Below are 18,862 nucleotides of genomic sequence, written 5' to 3' on the forward strand. Positions count from 1 at the left end.
TTATGCTGTCATATTCTGTGCATGTCAAGCGTGCATGTTTGTGTGGTCAGTGTGTAGCACAGATACGATGGTAGGACATTGTGTGTGTGCGTATGTCAGAGTACTGAAGCCAGTGGGATCCATTTTGGATGCCTCTGGTTTAACATGGCCCAAGATGATGGGTGAGGATGGCTTTGCCATACAGGGGAAGTGTATCGGCTGCATTCCTGTGGCTGGAGGGTGGAGACCCACACACTGTAATGAGAAGATAGGTCCATGAGGGGCTTATTAGCAAGGTTTCTGCTGATGATTTCTATGATTTCTTCCTGAGTACTTCCATTTGGTGGGTAGTAAATATGACTGTAGGACTGGATTATTTGTTGTTCAAAGTGAGGAAGTGTCTTTGACCAGGTCTGTCCATTTTGTCTGTCATTGAATACTGCTTCAGGAAGATTGGTGAGCCATGAACTCACACTTCAGTGTTCCCTTCTTGGAGCCAGTTCTGTTGCTATCTGCTGTGAGAAACATTGCTTCGCACAAAATCTGTCTGGAAAATAGCCTAGAAATGACATTTGAAAGAGAAGCACCCCAACTGGTTCTGAAGATTTAGACAGTGGATCCAGCTCACTTAGTTCCAGTCCAACATTCTTCTTGACACAGGAAGGGATTGTTATAAAGTACTAGAAGAACTGCCGTGTAACCAGAGCTGGTGCCTGCCTGACAGCCTGTCTCCAGGAGTTGAGAAGACATCATCGGACACCTGCACTTTCTTTTAGAAGGGCTGTTAATCTGCATAAAATCCTAGATGCCTGTCTGCATGGATTCCTTCAGGAAGAGTGACTGACGAGAGGAAGATGCTCAATGTTTTCCAAGCATGGAACACCCTAAGGAAAGGGTTCACCCATTTTCTTTGGGCAATTTCCAAGTGAACTGTCTCACACCTAGCAGTCTGCCACAAGCTTGAGCTATCGGTAATACTGCTGCTGAAGAAACCAAAAACAATGTACCCCTGAAATGGGAAGCCAGGATCTACTGAGAGGCCACAAATGCCACAGAGACATCATTGCAAAAACAAACTGCTACATCCTATACCCGGTCCTCAACAAGCTATGAGGGCCACAGATATCGAAGATTAGAGCAACCAGACAGACATGCCCAGTGAGTCCACTCCATGGACTCTGATCCCAAACAAGGCTGGCTCTACAGTTATTGCAAAGAAAGGACTAATGCATTAAGGGTGGGAGTACTCCCTGAAGTGCATTGCAACCAAGAGGTTAGCCCTCCATAGGAGGACAGAGACTGGCGTATGTGGGCAAGACCACTGCGTTGTTTAAGGCTTTTTAACAAGAGGTGAAAAAGACATTGAACCGAATTGCTCCACCAGTGAGTGAGATTGCTTCACGTTGTCTGCGCCATTACCTAATCGTTGCCTACTTTGAATTGGTTTAGGAACTTTAGAGGTAAAAACTTGACCATAGCAAGAACGAGAGGGGTGCTAGGAAGAAATGGGGTGTAGCGCTTCTCTGTTAGATGCAACTACTTTCAACCCTGTATCAGGCTGTCATTGTGGTGTGTAGTATTTTGCTGAGTGATTAAAGTACTTTCATAAACAAGCACTCAGTTGGGCGTTCCGTTACAGTGTCTGATGTTTGGCTTTTGAGTTCTGAGCTCTTGAATAAACAATAAAACAAACACACACACTCTCTTTCTCACTTTTCGTCTCTCTCTCTCTCACTCTCTCTCTCTCTCTCCCCAAGAAGACTGTGACTGCTTACCCTTGCTATCTTGAGAGTCAAATATGGAAAGGGTTGGCTCAGTCTGTGGAATCAAGGTCACAAACAACCTCAACCACGACAGTTGTGGCCCAGTGGCCCCTGTCTGTTCTGTGGCTCCCGAACAATTTGACAGACTACCTTACTCTTCCTCCAATTGTATTGCCAATCATTTGCATGTCACACAATTGTACAAAACAAGCCAAATCCCACATTCAGGGATTTATGTGTGTGGCTGAAAGTCCTGGGATTGTCCTTTGGCAGAATTAGGTGATATCACTTAACATTTGAAGATTGTCCAATATGTGTCTATCAGTGAAAAGTGTGAAACTTTAATTTTAGTAGAACTCCAACATCTTCCTGTAAAGAGAGTGTTCAACTGTGACATGTACTATCGTAGCTCTGTATTTATATTTTAATAAACTATTTCTCATTTTTAAACTTGCCTTTTTAATTTTATTCTGCAGCCCAGCAATTGGAGACAGGAAAAATGAATGAGAAAGATTCCTATACATGCTCTGAATGCAAGATGAACTTTACTCACAAGTCCACCTTAAAACAACATCAACAAATCCACAAGAAGCAAAGATTGTTCCCTTGTACTGAGTGTGAGAAGAGTTTTTTCAAAAAGGCAGACCTTGTAGGGCATCGGAGAATCCACGAAGGTGTGAGACCTTTTCACTGCAATGAGTGTGGGAAAAGTTTTACGCATCGGGCAACTCTTTGTCATCACCGAAAAATACACATAAAGGTGAGGCCTTTTCCCTGTACCGAGTGTGAGAAGAGATTTATCAGTAAGGAAGTTCTTGAGGTGCATCAGAGAATCCACTCAGGGCAGAGACCTTTTTCCTGCACTGAATGCGGAAAGAGCTTTACCACAAAGTCATATCTTAGAGAACATGAAAGAAGACACTCAGGTGTGAGGCCTTTTCATTGCTCTGAGTGTGAGAAAAGCTTTGCTCGTAAGTCACGTCTTCTAAATCACCAAAGAACACACACAGGTGTGAGACCTTTTCAGTGCACTGAGTGTGACAAAGCTTTTGCTCAAAAGTCAAATCTTCATCAGCACCAAAAGCTACACACAGGAATGAGGCCTTTTCCATGCACCGAGTGTGAGAAAGGATTTATTAGTAAGGCAAGTCTTCTTGAGCACCAACGAATACACACAGGTTTGAAGTCCTTTCACTGCACTAAGTGTGACAAACGTTTTACACAAAAATCTAATTTCCTACGGCATCAAATAATACACACAGGACTGAGGCCATATCACTGTAATGTTTGTGAAAAAAGCTTTACTCATAAGTCAACTCTTGTTTCTCACGACCGAATACACTTAGGAGTGAAGCTCCATCAGTGCACAGAGTGTGAGAAAAGCTTTACTCGAAAGTCAACTCTTGTAGTTCACCTAAGAGTACACACAGGGGTGAAGCCCTTTCGCTGTACTGAATGTGAAAAGACTTTTACTCAAAAGATAAATCTCATTGAGCATCAAAGAATACACACAGGAGTGAGGCCATTTCAGTGCAACGAATGTGAGAAAACCTTTGCTCGAAAGTTGGGTCTTCTCGAGCACAAAAGGACGCATGCAGGAGTGAAGCCATTTCATTGCAGCAAGTGTGAGAAAAACTTTACTCGAAGGTCAGATCTTACAAATCACAAAAAAATACACACTGGATAAAGACCATGTTTAGTCTGAAATTGGACCTTATTGAACATGTGAGAATCCACAAACGCCAAGTCTGTTTTGATGCCCTGCGTAGCTTCATAATTTTACACTGAACGCTGATATATATATATATAGTCTTGGATAGAATATGAATTCTATTACTGCATATTATGAGGTTTTTTGTATTCAATGTCGACAGACGATAAGCCAAGCGTATGTTCGGAATTTTAGGCTGGTGTTCAACTACATCTGTCGGATATAAAGTAAAGATTTTTTTTTATTATTAAAGAAGACATTTTTTATATATATATATATATATATATATATATATATATATATATATATATATATATATACATATTTACTCTTGCAACAATGATTGGACATTGATTATATTACCACATATATATTTGCTGTTTTTTTAAATTATTTAAGACTAGCGATGTCCCTTCATCTGATCTTTTCCACTGTCTTAAAATAAGACCCTTGCTTTTTTGAAAGGCTAAAAATTACAGCAAGATCGCCTGCCACTTTTTTGTTTTTATGTAAACAAATTAACTTTTTAATCTTGATTCAGTTGATTTGTTCTTAGTGGGTCTTGCAATGTGAACGTGTTTTTTCCGATGCTGAGCCAGTTTGTACTCTATGTCAGCCTCCTGATACACCAGAGGATTTCCTATCACACCAATGAAATGGACATGGTAAAATTAACTTTCATCTGTTTCACACCATATGGGTACAAACTTAATGGCAATCTTGAGCACTAATGCAAAGAACAGAGCAATACATTTGCACCGTAGCCATGTTTTCTAATAAGAATGGATGGTGCAAACATATTTTGCTACAGTGTATATTTTCTAAGTACCTTTGTGAATTCAAAAGCAAGGGAAAGAGATTGTTAACACACACTACTTGTCTGCTGTTTGTAATTCCTCAGGAGTGTGGACAGAAGGCTTTTCAGTGAAGAAAGCTCTGTTTATTAATAACCTTTGTTCAGAGGAAACTAGAGAATGGATTTTGCACAATTTTGTTCTTTGTAAAATAAAAATAGGGGCAACAGATTTTAGTGTCAAAATTGGTCTGCTCTATTTTATAGCCTCGTTCAAAATTGTATTTGGTCTACTTTTTGAACTGGTATAAGTGAGGGCCACAGATCTGCTATTTTGGTGACAAGTTGAAAATGTACAGCTCATGTGACAGACATCTGAAGATACAGCTCCAACGTGGAACATCTCCAATGTATAAAAAAAAAGTTTTACCCTGGCAAGTGTACAAAAAGCAATATTTACAGATGAATAAGAACATCCATCTATGGGATACTTGTAATATAAGAAATGGGGTCACAGATATATTGCAATAGACTGGTGTAAAAGTTGATCCTTAGTAAATCCTGGAGTGCAGTCAGATGGGGAAGGGGCAGCGGGCTAAGGATATCAGTGCTGATATATCTTGTAGGAGAACAAAGGCCTCGTGCTTTGGGTATATAATACAACTAAGCCTGTATAACCAGGCACTGGGGGTTTGATCAGCTCCATTGTCTTTTGCTTGGGAGTGGCAGTAGTGATTCTCCTCTAAGCATACAATCCAGTGGATGCCTAGAGAAGGCCAAGTTGGGGGATATCTCACTGCTGCACTCTTCTATTTTTAAGGGCTCTGCAAGCTTTAATCACAGCATTAAATATGCTATCAGACAAACTGGATCTTCAGATCAACCTCATGAAGATGATGGCGACGCACATTGCAAGCACCAATGCTAAATTGGACAAGCTAACTCATTGGTCATCAACTGTTCAGATTCCAACTTACCAGTTCCAACAAGATGCTTCCAAATGTGGACCAATCACTGATAAACTGAGCACTTTGCCAGCCACGCCATTCTAACAGACATTTTGGAAGAGTTAAGAACCAGCAATAAAGAATCATTTTCAACTACTCACCCTACTGTCCAAATGACTCAATTTGGCTGCTGCAAAATGAGAACTAAGACTAAAAGACAGAGGAAACGTGCTAGGAAGGCAAGGGAGAACCCTAGTCGCGCAGTGACAAATGGTGATTATGGTAGCAACATTTACTCCATTTTTGTGGTCAAATCGAAGCAGCATCACACCTTGTCACCAAGTCAAGTTCAAAAGCCCACAGATTCTGAATCTCCACAGACGATAACAACAAATGTAACCGCACAGTCCACCGGTGACGCTGGCATTCCACTGGCAGCCTCTCCCTCCATGGGCGTTCAACCAAATTAGGTAGCTCTCAGGGTGGGAGAATCAAAACCCCCAAGTTCAGCAGTCTTGATTTCACTGATAGCGGTGCAGGCTGACCTGTGTTCTAAAAAGGATCTAGCGAGCCAGGAACTGTCTGCGGCACTGGCCTCAACCCAGTCAAAATCTGCGGACTCCAAGTCACCTATACAACAGCCATCTAGTCTAGCTCAATCCACGCAGGGCTCTCAAACAGTGCTTTTGTCAACATCAACAGAACCTGCAGACGCTAAACAGGATGATGCACTGGGAAATAAGCCATGGTCACGGGGTTGTCCAGGCTCCCTGCAAGCAACTTCTGCAAGCCAAGATAATCCACTGTGGCCTCTTTCAAAGCAAAATGACGTTAGAGCGGCGGAAATGACTGGGTCGATTTACGACCCCGCAAACCGGATATGCAGTGTTTTTTGACGCAATAGCGTCAAAATTCCCCATGAACACAGCCATATCAGCAGAGGAGAGCCAAAATGGATCCCAGATGCCTCTACAGACCCCAGGAAGATGACAACGGACCAGGAACCAGCCAGGAGGATCCACACAAGAACCAGGACACTTTTAAGAAGAAAAGAAAGTGTTGCTTTAGTGCAGAGGAACAGGAAATTCTGGTTAAAGAGGTGACGGGACACCAGCCCTAATTGTTTGTCACCTCAAAATTGCCAATCAGTAGGAGAGAGGCTATATGGCAACAAATTGTCGACAAGATCAACAGTGTGGTAGAAGTAGGCGGAACAGTCATCGAGTGCAAGAAACGCTGGCATGACTGCAAGCGCAGGACCAAGGAAAAGATGGCCAGGAAAAGGGAAGGCAGCACTGCAGACTAGAGGTGGGAGCCCAGCACACCAGGAGGCCCTGGGCCACATGGAGGAGATGGTCGCAGCCGTCATCCCCGAGGAGATCGTCACAGGGATTCAAGGACAGGACAGCGCAGACTACCAGGAGACAACACACATGCAGGGTAAGTCGCTTGGGGAATTAAAATGCACTAATGTCAACTGTAAGCGGGGGGGATACTGACCACAAAATGCATGGAAGTCATATACATGGAGTGGCATGGGTAAAGGGGTATGGCATGGGGGCATGGCCTGCACAGACAGAAGCTGGGGCACACCATTACACTACACCAACAACAGTCCCATGGGGGCATGCTGCCATGCCAACGATGGAGCAAATGTAAAGCCACGCCAGGAGGGAAGGGAACAACGTCAAACTGACATCCCGGCACACGTCAGCCACCATTCCCCCTACATTAACTAGGGCCCTATGAACAACCTCTAGTCATACCGACAACTGGAATGTAACTGCGACAACAGTTGCCACAACCACCTCCGCTCTGTGTGAACCTTAAGTAGCCAATGGCAGTAACTTCCCCATGGATCATACACACCTAAATTAGTGGGTTGATGATGACAACTCCAGTAATCCCCTGAAACAAGACAAAGGCCCCAGTCCTGTAACATGTCAATGCCCATAGTTGCCGCAAACATCAGCCAATGTCATCAACAATAGGAGCTACACAGCACTATGGACATATCCATGCTGCATATGTCAGGGTCCATCCTGTGCCTGGGTCACAATGTAACATCCCAAATGTCATACTGCTCAGACAACAGCATTGAGGACACATGTAACTGGTCACTGAAATACACCTGCACAGTCAGAGGAGGAAATAGGACACTGATACGATTATCAGGGCAATCCAATGTACCACGCATTCCCAACATCAGCTGTACACATTACCATTGCCAACATCCAAATCGTGCCATAACAATGCTATGCATAGGATACGCTACATGTCAACTACATTTAAGTGGATGTGAAAGATCAGAGACTGGGGCAGGTCTAGATTGTCAAGTGTGCTGCCAGTGCCATCAGAGCACCCACAGCCAGTGAAAGGCCTCACCATGAGAATGGATGTGGACGGAGGGTTGAGTAGGACAAGAAGGTGGCAATTCACTATTTGGCCAGAACAAACACCCAGAGTAGATGATGCCGACAAGTCTAATAACTTACCACAATACATGTGACATGCAGGTGGGCCATAGGCCTGGGAGAATGCCCATCTGAAAGACTGGAGCAAGGAACACGAAACAAGATCACAATATGAATTCATCACAAGGCATGTCACATCACTAATGCCACAACACACACACACTAATTGTACCCCGTTTCATTGCAGAGGAAGATGGATCTCCTGCGGATATGCCTGTCCCAGAATACCCTGATGACATGGATGACGAGCTGACAAACATTCCCCAGCAGACCATCCAAGAGGTCTTTGGAACCCTCCAGACCCCACCTTCAGTCACAAGGAGGAGCACAGAACAAGCAGCCATCACAGAGGACCCACCCACCACCCCAACTGTAAGACCTGCCAGCTCCAACACAGCTGAGGACTCAGATGACACAGGCACCAGCTTTGAGAGAACTGTAGTTGGGGTACAGCGGGAGCTGGCCAATGAGGTGCGGGTAGGGATGCAAACTATGGCAGCCAGCCTAGAGGGGTTGCGTTTGTGCATGATGTCATCTGCAGATCAGGCAGCAGCTATGCAAGGGCTAACATCTATCTTGCAGGAACAGCAAAAAAGCCTGAAGGAATTCAGCACAGCTGTAACACAGTTGACCTAACACCTACAACAGCAATCCTGTCAACGCGTGCACGAATGCAACATTGAACCCCTCAGGGCCGACCTGGCTGCCTACCATCGTGATGTCGCTGCTATTCTCAAGAATCAGCAGATCCTCCTTGCTGCAGTACTGCTCTTAAGACCTTCACAGGTAGCAGTGACCGGGATGTCTGACTCCACGTCTTCTAACACTGAGGTGTGTGTTGCCCCTTCACAACCACCACCAACAAGGACTGAGGAGGCAACACACACATCAGAAGAAGACATGGAACAGATCACATTCACACGGAAAAGAACCCGGAAGCACTAGTCCCTGCCACATGGCCAACTATTACCAAGGTCCTGCGTTTTGTAACATGACAGTCTTACAACAACTCTACTCAATGACTGTTCTGCTAACCACTGTATATCTTGTCAGCCTGCCCAGTGATTGTGTCTCTCTTACTCATTGGCAAATCCTGTCCCTCTGCACTGTCTGAAACATCACCCCAGCATGTCAAAGCATTTCCTTAACCCCTTGTGTAGGATCACAATGTAAGATGTCACTATAATGGACTCACAATCATGGACAATGTACATATAGCACTACATCACTTATCAATAAATAGCACTTACACAATAAATCTGACTCTGGGTAATGTGACACATCAACTGCGCAGTAGATAACTGAAATGTGCCTACTGTCCAATAACGTAGCTTGTCAATACAACTGTCCTGATATTATGTAGTCAGATAAATCTACACAGTGGCCAGGATTGCATCATACTGTGCCCTTCCTGAGGGTAATATCTGCTGAAGTGAGAAACCATACACCATCATGCTGTGTTGGACAGAATAATGCTTCCTCAAGGGATATCTAAGTCATCAAATAGTGGCAGCAAAATGTTGTCACCATGCAATACTAACACATATAACAGTGCACACAAATCTAAGCTAACACTACAAAAACTGCATGAATGAAGGTGTCTGAGTTTACATCCAAATAGGTTATCATGCTGAACAGTGTCACAAATGATTTATGTGAGTCATGAAGACAAGACTACAAGAGTGCTTACGACAACTCATCTTATAAGGGTGTCCTTGAACATCACATTGCAGTCAGACCTAAAACTGTTCCACCAATACCAAGTCTGGAAGCACCGTTTGTGACTTACAAAACATACTTACCGACAAAAACACGTTGGGATCCATATTAACTGTGATTGGTGGTTGCAACGAATGGTGGAATCTTTGCAAGGTAGCTCTGGGGTAGCTGCCAATCTTACAGCTCAGTTGGGATTTGTTCGTAGCATAGGACACAAATGTAATAGAACAAAATTCATGTACACTAATGCCAAGGCCATGATCAAGTAGCATTTAACACATCCTGTAAAGGGTTAACTATATATTTATTAAATGGTAATCACAGAAGAGGAAACTGAGGGAAAAGTCTTACCTACCCTAATCTACCCTGACTACTCATTACCCACAACTGTCCCTAACTAACCTAACCTAAACTTACTTATCACATGTAACAAAAAGTTCTAAACATCAACCCCCCACCTCCCCCCTAGGGGACGGGACACATGGAGGACAACACATGCTAACCTAAACACATACTATACTATCCTAAATAAATATATATATATATATATTTTTATTTTTTTATTTTTTATTAAACACACAAGAACCCCAACATAGCCCAACACCCACCCACCCACACACTTAATAAGTAAAAATAGAAAGAATCAGGACCCCCCACCCACTAACACTAACTAAACTAACAGACTATACTAACCTAACACTAAGCCCCCTAAGCCCACTAAGTATGAGAACAAGGAAAGAGGAGGGAGGGGAGGGAATCATGTCCATTGTCATCAAAGTCTAGAGGGTGGCCCTCCGGAGGGTCCGCTTTATGGACTTCACACGCCTGTTAATATGGCAAACATCCTGGCTCAGATTACTGATCTTCCTCAACACACGGTCCATCTTACGTTCCATTTCGTGGAATGCTGCAGGGTCAACTGTTGGAGCTGGGGCAGTCTGGGTACCGGCGGAGGAGGTTTGTGGGCGTGTAGAGCCAAGGCCAGTGGGCTGTCCTGAAGCTGTTGCAATGCTGGGGCCTGGAACTACAGCAGACGTTGGGACAACAGTCCCAGCTGTGGGTGTTGCCTCCTGGGTGGAACTGGTGGTTGTGCTGGTGGTGGGCAAAGTAGGGCCACCCTGTGGGAAAGCCCCCCATGCCCCGGAGGCCCATTCATGGCGGTATCAATGGGCCGTCCTCCTGAACCCCGACTCTACCAGCAGGATATGTTGATAACTCATGGCCCGCCGCTGGAACTCACGGACCTGGATAGGAGTCATGTTTGCAGCTGTGAAGACAAATGCAAATAATTTACATAAGGAACTGCATTGTGTGAAATGGCACAAGAAGTAAATCAGACGATACATCTACTGTACTTGTAACAGCTCATATCACCATACAGATCATTGTATGTCCCTGAGGAAGTACATGGCAGGCCAGCCTACAAAGGTCACATCAAACATAGCACATCCAAAACCTATGAGAAGGGTAACAACTGGCATTGACTTGCCATCTGAGTTCTGCCAGTTATCAGCTAACAATCATGCTGCATATCCTCCGCCAATACCTGGGCTACAAATGTCAGTGTACGGAATGCAAAACTAAAGCCACATGGTCTGCAAGTTGTAACTGGACTTGCCAGTATAGTACCCATGTGCCATACCTGAGTGTGTATACTAGGTTCCGACCAAACAGTCACTTATTCACATGTATGTGTAACATACTGGTAGCATCAGTCCTAGCTACCCTATTCACAAACCCATGCCTGTGTTTGTGGGGGGAGGTGGAGAAACAACTAACAATTCTAAACAACATGGACACCCAGGAGTGTATAGAAAACTCCACACGTGTTTGGCTCTACACACACACCACAGGTAAGGTCTATCAACAATTAGGAGTCTGCAAACCCTTGACCAATCATAGCGCCACACATGTCAGGAAATGCAGAGCTTGGTACACAACATATACTTCCAGTAAGGCATGACTTACACCAGACACAGAGTTGCAAGAACACCCATGATCATGATTAGCATGCACACCTAGGCCATTGCACTCAAGTTCCACATACCTGTAGCACTACATGTGGAAGTACATGCTGCTAGGAAGTTCTACCTACAGTTTAATAAGTACTTTTGTGAATAGGGAAGCAGAAGTCTGTTGGAAAGCGATTTGCAGTACCAGTCTGGTAGAATGTGGGTCTGACAGGCTGACTAAATCTGAGCTGAGTTCCAGTGCGACTCTTGTTGATACAAGTGTTATCCACATGATTCACCCCAGTACTCATTGTGGGGCCTACAGGAATGACCTACAATCCCTAGATAATACAATCGGATAAGCATTGGCCAACTCAAAACTTTTGAGAAACTGAAATCCCACTCATGGAACAAGACAAATGATTGGCCAGCGCATCACACCTTGCTATGTGTTCAACACACAGGAGTCCATCACACATCACCAGCAAACACAGCACATTACAGACATATCAACACTTACTGGAGTGGTCGGGGTCCTCAAATGTAGCCACCTCTCCCACAGTGTAGGTTGCCGGTCCACCTGTAAGGCATGGAAGGAAGAAATGTGCTCAAAATCTGTGCACTGACCAACAATTCCAAAGACATAAACTATGTGTAAGATGACATAAGTAATTAAAGCCACTCAGACATGATGATACTGCATCCGATATAGCACTGCTAACATGTACATAGCATGGGTCTCCTGTGACAATTATACACATATATGCACAAATGCAGTGGCCCTATAGCTATCATGTGGTGGCAAACATGCTCCGTCATTAGTGATCAGAAATAATAATGGAGTGTAATCGTCTCATCATGTGCATCCAAGAGAGACATCCAAAGCCTGGTTACGTGAGGACTGCATAACCAATCAAACAGCCCATGTGGCCATGACACATTTATTACACATAGGTACAATATACAGAGGGGCAGGGACTTTTGTAAGCCCTCCTGTTGTTACAGTTTCTTCATTTGATGTGGGCCAGCAATGGTGATTTGCACCAACCATGGAGATGTGAACCCATGCACATACCTTTGGACTGCTATCCCTAATTGGAATGTGGCACAACTAACTCCAAATACCAGTCTAAGATGTTAGCTGAGGGCACCTTACACCTTTTCACGATGTTTTCAAATCCATATCTGACATGTATCCCAAAAGATGAAGGACCACAATAATCCCTAACATTCATAGAACTTCCATGAACACTTTCCTTCCACACTCACCAGACTGACATTAGACATATGTCTGGGCCACTTTGCTATCATCACGTTAAGCCAGCACTCATTTTCTGCATCATGTAGTGTTTCTAAAGTCAGTCTAGCTATTGCGTCAACAAAGTTATCCAATATTTTAGTACATCTTTACTACTCTGGCAAATGTGACCTATATAGACGTAATTGGCTCCTATTTTGTTTGGTTGTCTGACACAAAGGCAGCACCAATTTACTGAACGGAAAAGTATCCTGTAAGTTTGCAGAGTACGTGCTTCCTGACAGCTAGCAATTGTGATTCTTCACATAGTGCATCAATTACCCAGTATGTTTCCGCAGCATTCCACACAGTCAGCAACTTAGCTGGCAGATATTGTACAAATCATCTGATGTCACTACAGAGCATTTAATCATGCACATTTACATGATTAGTACTCATCAACAGGGCCACCAATCACTATTCCCATGTGGTCCAGCAGATCTTGCTCCCTGGTGAGGAGGTCAGCCCACCGGTGCTTCAGTTGGTGGTCACTCCTCTGGCTGGCATACACGCACTGCAGGTGATACAGCACCTTTCCCCACTGGATTCTGCGTGCCTCAGTGTGGTACCCCTGTATCACCCTGCCTCGATCATGAGTGGTAGGAAATGGCCCACAAGCCATATAAAAAAAACCAACTCCTCCTCACCCATCCTGCCAAGATGTGGCCTACCAGACATCTCGGCAATGAAAAGGGGAATAGGGGATAAAGAAGTAGAAAGGGGAAAAGGGGGAAAGTAGGGGTACAAAAAAAGAAGAAAAGTAAACTTAACCACTAAAAGAGCCCAACTATCCCCAAACTAGCACTACCCACAACAGACTCCCACAAACAACAAAAACACTAGAATACTGGACACATGTAAACAAAACACACTAGGACACTATACAACAACAATATTTATTTCACAAAATGCCAATTGAGATAGCACACAGGACACAAAAGCACAAAATCACTGGACACCACTCTGAAAACAGCCACACAGTCTAGAAGATTCACAGACTGCAAAGTGAAAGTGAAAGTACACCCACTGTACATAATCTGTAAACAGGATATCCTATTACATCACTTCCTGCATAAAATGGCCGCCGTATTTCGCGTTATGAGTCATATTTTTTCAGGCATACAGTTTGTGCGTCATATTTTTCAACGCGCAGGAGTGAAAATTAGGCCGCAGCCAAATAATAGTAAATAGTCTGTGCAATTATTTGGATGCGGCCTAATTTTCACTGCTGTGCGTCAAAAAATATGACGCACAATCTGTATTGGTGGGGAAAAAATGACGCATAACGCGAGCAACATCAAAATTTCAGTGCATGAACTGGTTTTGGGCCTTTTTTCAGTTCATGCCATCGAACAGAAAATATCACTTACCTAGTGTACATCTGTTCGTGGCATGTAGTGCTGCTGATTCACATGCACCCTCCCTCCTCCCCGGAAGCCTGTAGTAGTTTAGCATTTGTACATACGTAGATACATTTACATGTGCATGGACATCTCTTTATATTCTTATACTCTATCACTCCTTCCTTCACCCTTTGCGGGAAAATAATCTAACAATGGAGTCGATGCCCATGCACACTGTAATCGAGAGGAGGAGTCACTCGATCCCATGACTCCGAAAAGACTTCTTCGAAGAAAAACAACTTGTAACACTCCAAGCCCAACACTAGATGTCAGAAGAGATACGCATAGCATGTGAATCTGCAGCACTACATACCACAAACAGATGTACACTAGGTAAGTGACATTTTCCATATATGTCGAGTACAGTATGACAATAATAGGAAAGCTGAAGGTGAACTGTATCACTGACTCTCATTTGTGCCAGGCAGGAATTTTTGTGATATGACAAGCCCCCCCTGATTGTAAGCATGCCTTTCTAAGGGGTACAAAGAGCGAGAGCAAATCACCTCACACTTTTTTCAGAACTTGAGGGAACTCGCCACAGCTATTTAATGCCAGAGACCTAGGAACAAAAGGATGAGAAGGATTCCGAGCAGGGGAAAGTGATATACTGGCTTTACAGGAGCCTGTTTTGCTGACCTTGTGAGAAACTAGACCGAAAGGTCTTTATTAAGGAGGCCTGGAAGGGCTGATCTTGGTAGCTGAAGCAGCCTGGCAGGAAGCATTGTGACAGATCCTGAGCACATTTCTGAGAGAGTTCAGTGTATTGTAGACCCTGCTAGACTATGACGAATGGCCTCTGCATGGTAAACGGGCATGTACCTTTTCCCACCTCTTTCCTGACTGAAGGTGAAATTGGTATCCTGACTTTTGTTTTAGTCCTGGCCTCATGGTAATATAGCATGTACACAGAGGACTAGGTCTGCCCCTTACAATCTGAGGCCCAGGAACTGTTCTGTAGCCTGGAGGGATGCACCAAGCGGCTCTCATACACAGTGGACTATCGTACTTTCATTGGTTACATCACATAAGACGGTAGTGGCAGCACACCATGTTTTGTGAACACAGTGCAAAAAAAACATTTTCTCTGTGTCAAAAAAGTGTTTCCTATTGATCCCTCTTCATAAAAAGTCCACTTTTTGTGAGATCTGGAATCTTATGCTGTCATATTCTGTGCATGTCAAGCGTGCATGTTTGTGTGGTCAGTGTGTAGCACAGATACGATGGTAGGACATTGTGTGTGTGCGTATGTCAGAGTACTGAAGCCAGTGGGATCCATTTTGGATGCCTCTGGTTTAACATGGCCCAAGATGATGGGTGAGGATGGCTTTGCCATACAGGGGAAGTGTATCGGCTGCATTCCTGTGGCTGGAGGGTGGAGACCCACACACTGTAATGAGAAGACAGGTCCATGAGGGGCTTATTAGCAAGGTTTCTGCTGATGATTTCTATGATTTCTTCCTGAGTACTTCCATTTGGTGGGTAGTAAATATGACTGTAGGACTGGATTATTTGTTGTTCAAAGTGAGGAAGTGTCTTTGACCAGGTCTGTCCATTTTGTCTGTCATTGAATACTGCTTCAGGAAGATTGGTGAGCCATGAATTCACACTTCAGTGTTCCCTTCTTGGAGCCAGCTCTGTTGCTATCTGCTGTGAGAAACATTGCTTCGCACAAAATCTGTCTGGAAAATAGCCTAGAAATGACATTTGAAAGAGAAGCACCCCAACTGGTTCTGAAGATTTAGACAGTGGATCCAGCTCACTTAGTTCCAGTCCAACATTCTTCTTGACACAGGAAGGGATTGTTATAAAGTACTAGAAGAACTGCTGTGTAACCAGAGCTGGTGCCTGCCTGACAGCCTGTCTCCAGGAGTTGAGAAGACATCATCGGACACCTGCACTTTCTTTTAGAAGGGCTGTTAATCTGCATAAAATCCTAGATGCCTGTCTGCATGGATTCCTTCAGGAAGAGTGACTGACGAGAGGAAGATGCTCAATGTTTTCCAAGCATGGAACACCCTAAGGAAAGGGTTCACCCATTTTCTTTGGGCAATTTCCAAGTGAACTGTCTCACACCTAGCAGTCTGCCACAAGCTTGAGCTATCGGTAATACTGCTGCTGAAGAAACCAAAAGCAATGTACCCCTGAAATGGGAAGCCAGGATCTACTGAGAGGCCACAAATGCCACAGAGACATCATTGCAAAAACAAACTGCTACATCCTATACCCGGTCATCAACCAGCTATGAGGGCCACAGATATCGAAGATTAGAGCAACCAGACAGACATGCCCAGTGAGTCCACTCCATGGACTCTGATCCCAAACAAGGCTGGCTCTACAGTTACTGCAAAGAAAGGACTAATGCATTAAGGGTGGGAGTACTCCCTGAAGTGCATTGCAACCAAGAGGTTAGCCCTCCATAGGAGGACAGAGACTGGCGTATGTGGGCAAGACCACTGCGTTGTTTAAGGCTTTTTAACAAAGAGTTGGAAAAGACATTGAACCGAATTGCTCCACCAGTGAGTGAGATTGCTTCACGTTGTCTGCGCCATTACCTAATCGTTGCCTACTTTGAATTGGTTTAGGAACTTTAGAGGTAAAAACTTGACCATAGCAAGAACGAGAGGGGTGCTAGGAAGAAATGGGGTGTAGCGCTTCTCTGTTAGATGCAACTACTTTCTACCCTCTATCAGGCTGTCATTGTGGTGTGTAGTATTTTGCTGAGTGATTAAAGTACTTTCATAAACAAGCACTCAGTTGGGCGTTCCGTTACAGTGTCTGATGTTTGGCTTTTGAGTTCTGAGCTCTTGAATAAACAATAAAACAAACACACACACTCTCTTTCTCACTTTTCGTCTCTCTCTCTCTCACTCTCTCTCTCTCCCTAAGAAGACTGTGACTGCTTACCCTTGCTATCTTGAGAGTCAAATGTGGAAAGGGTTGGCTCAGTCTGTGGAATCAGGGTCACAAACAACCTCAACCACAACAGTTGTGGCCCAGTGGCCCCTGTCTGTTCTGTGGCTCCCGAACAATTTGACAGACTACCTTACTCTTACTGCAATTGTATTGCCAATCATTTGCATGTCACACAATTGTACAAAACAAGCCAAATTCCACATTCAGGGATTTATGTGTGTGGCTGAAAGTCCTGGGATTGTCCTTTGGCAGAATTAGGTGATATCACTTAACATTTGAGGATTGTCCAATATGTGTCTATCAGTGAAAAGTGTGAAACTTTAATTTTAGTAGAACTCCAACATCTTCCTGTAAAGAGAGTGTTCAACTGTGACATGTACTATCGTAGCTCTGTATTTATATTTTAATAAACTATTTCTCATTTTTAAACTTGCCTTTTTAATTTTATTCTGCAGCCCAGCAATTGGAGACAGGAAAAATGAATGAGAAAGATTCCTATACATGCTCTGAATGCAAGATGAACTTTACTCACAAGTCCACCTTAAAACAACATCAACAAATCCACAAGAAGCAAAGATTGTTCCCTTGTACTGAGTGTGAGAAGAGTTTTTTCAAAAAGGCAGACCTTGTAGGGCATCGGAGAATCCACGAAGGTGTGAGACCTTTTCACTGCAATGAGTGTGGGAAAAGTTTTACGCATCGGGCAACTCTTTGTCACCGAAAAATACACATAAATGTGAGGCCTTTTCCCTGTACCGAATGTGAGAAGAGATTTATCAGTAAGGAAGTTCTTGAGGTGCATCAGAGAATCCACTCAGGGCAGAGACCTTTTTCCTGCACTGAATGCGGAAAGAGCTTTACCACAAAGTCATATCTTAGAGAACATGAAAGAAGACACACAGGTGTGAGGCCTTTTCATTGCTCTGAGTGTGAGAAAAGCTTTGCTCGTAAGTCACGTCTTCTAAATCACCAAAGAACACACACAGGTGTGAGACCTTTTCAGTGCACTGAGTGTGACAAAGCTTTTGCTCAAAAGTCAAATCTTCATCAGCACCAAAAGCTACACACAGGAATGAGGCCTTTTCCATGCACCGAGTGTGAGAAAGGATTTATTAGTAAGGCAAGTCTTCTTGAGCACCAACGAATACACACAGGTTTGAAGTCCTTTCACTGCACTAAGTGTGACAAACGTTTTACACAAAAATCTAATTTCCTACGGCATCAAATAATACACACAGGACTGAGGCCATATCACTGTAATGTTTGTGAAAAAAGCTTTACTCATAAGTCAACTCTGGTTTCTCACGACCGAATACACTTAGGAGTGAAGCTCCATCAGTGCACAGAGTGTGAGAAAAGCTTTACTCGAAAGTCAACTCTTGTAGTTCACCTAAGAGTACACACAGGGGTGAAGCCCTTTCGCTGTACTGAATGTGAAAAGACTTTTACTCAAAAGATAAATCTCATTGAGCATCAAAGAATACACACAGGAGTGAGGCCATTTCAGTGCAACGAATGTGAGAAAACCTTTGCTCGAAAGTTGGGTCTTCTCGAGCACAAAAGGACGCATGCAGGAGTGAAGCCATTTCATTGCAGCAAGTGTGAGAAAAACTTTACTCGAAGGTCAGATCTTACAAATCACAAAAAAATACACACTGGATAAAGACCATGTTTAGTCTGAAATTGGACCTTATTGAACATGTGAGAATCCACAAACGCCAAGTCTGTTTTGATGCCCTGCGTAGCTTCATAATTTTACACTGAACGCTGATATATATATATATAGTCTTGGATAGAATATGAATTCTATTACTGCATATTATGAGGTTTTTTGTATTCAATGTCGACAGACGATAAGCCAAGCGTATGTTCGGATTTTTAGGCTGGTGTTCAACTACATCTGTCGGA

At 43.7% G+C, this 18,862-nt stretch overlaps 2 protein-coding genes and 1 pseudogene across 2 annotated transcripts; all 3 read left to right on the forward strand.

Moving 5' to 3' along the window:
- The first annotated feature begins 2,215 nt into the window (after window positions 1-2,215).
- LOC138287373 (zinc finger protein 84-like) lies at window positions 2,216-4,478 on the forward strand. The gene has a single exon (XM_069227759.1). It carries the CDS (start codon window positions 2,242-2,244, stop codon window positions 3,427-3,429), a length of 1,188 nt encoding a protein of 395 aa, XP_069083860.1. The 5' UTR covers window positions 2,216-2,241; the 3' UTR covers window positions 3,430-4,478.
- Window positions 4,479-5,977: 1,499 nt separating this feature from the next.
- Window positions 5,978-8,532, forward strand: LOC138287377 (uncharacterized). Its single transcript, XM_069227764.1, has 2 exons — window positions 5,978-6,633; window positions 7,855-8,532. Exons 1-2 carry the CDS (start codon window positions 6,435-6,437, stop codon window positions 8,301-8,303), a joined length of 648 nt encoding a protein of 215 aa, XP_069083865.1. The 5' UTR covers window positions 5,978-6,434; the 3' UTR covers window positions 8,304-8,532.
- Window positions 8,533-17,406: 8,874 nt separating this feature from the next.
- On the forward strand, window positions 17,407-18,635 carry LOC138286973 (zinc finger protein 84-like; annotated as a pseudogene).
- Window positions 18,636-18,862: the final 227 nt, after the last annotated feature.

This window comes from Pleurodeles waltl, chromosome 4_1, assembly GCF_031143425.1.
Source record: "Pleurodeles waltl isolate 20211129_DDA chromosome 4_1, aPleWal1.hap1.20221129, whole genome shotgun sequence".
In the NCBI taxonomy this organism is placed as follows: Eukaryota; Metazoa; Chordata; class Amphibia; order Caudata; family Salamandridae; genus Pleurodeles; species Pleurodeles waltl.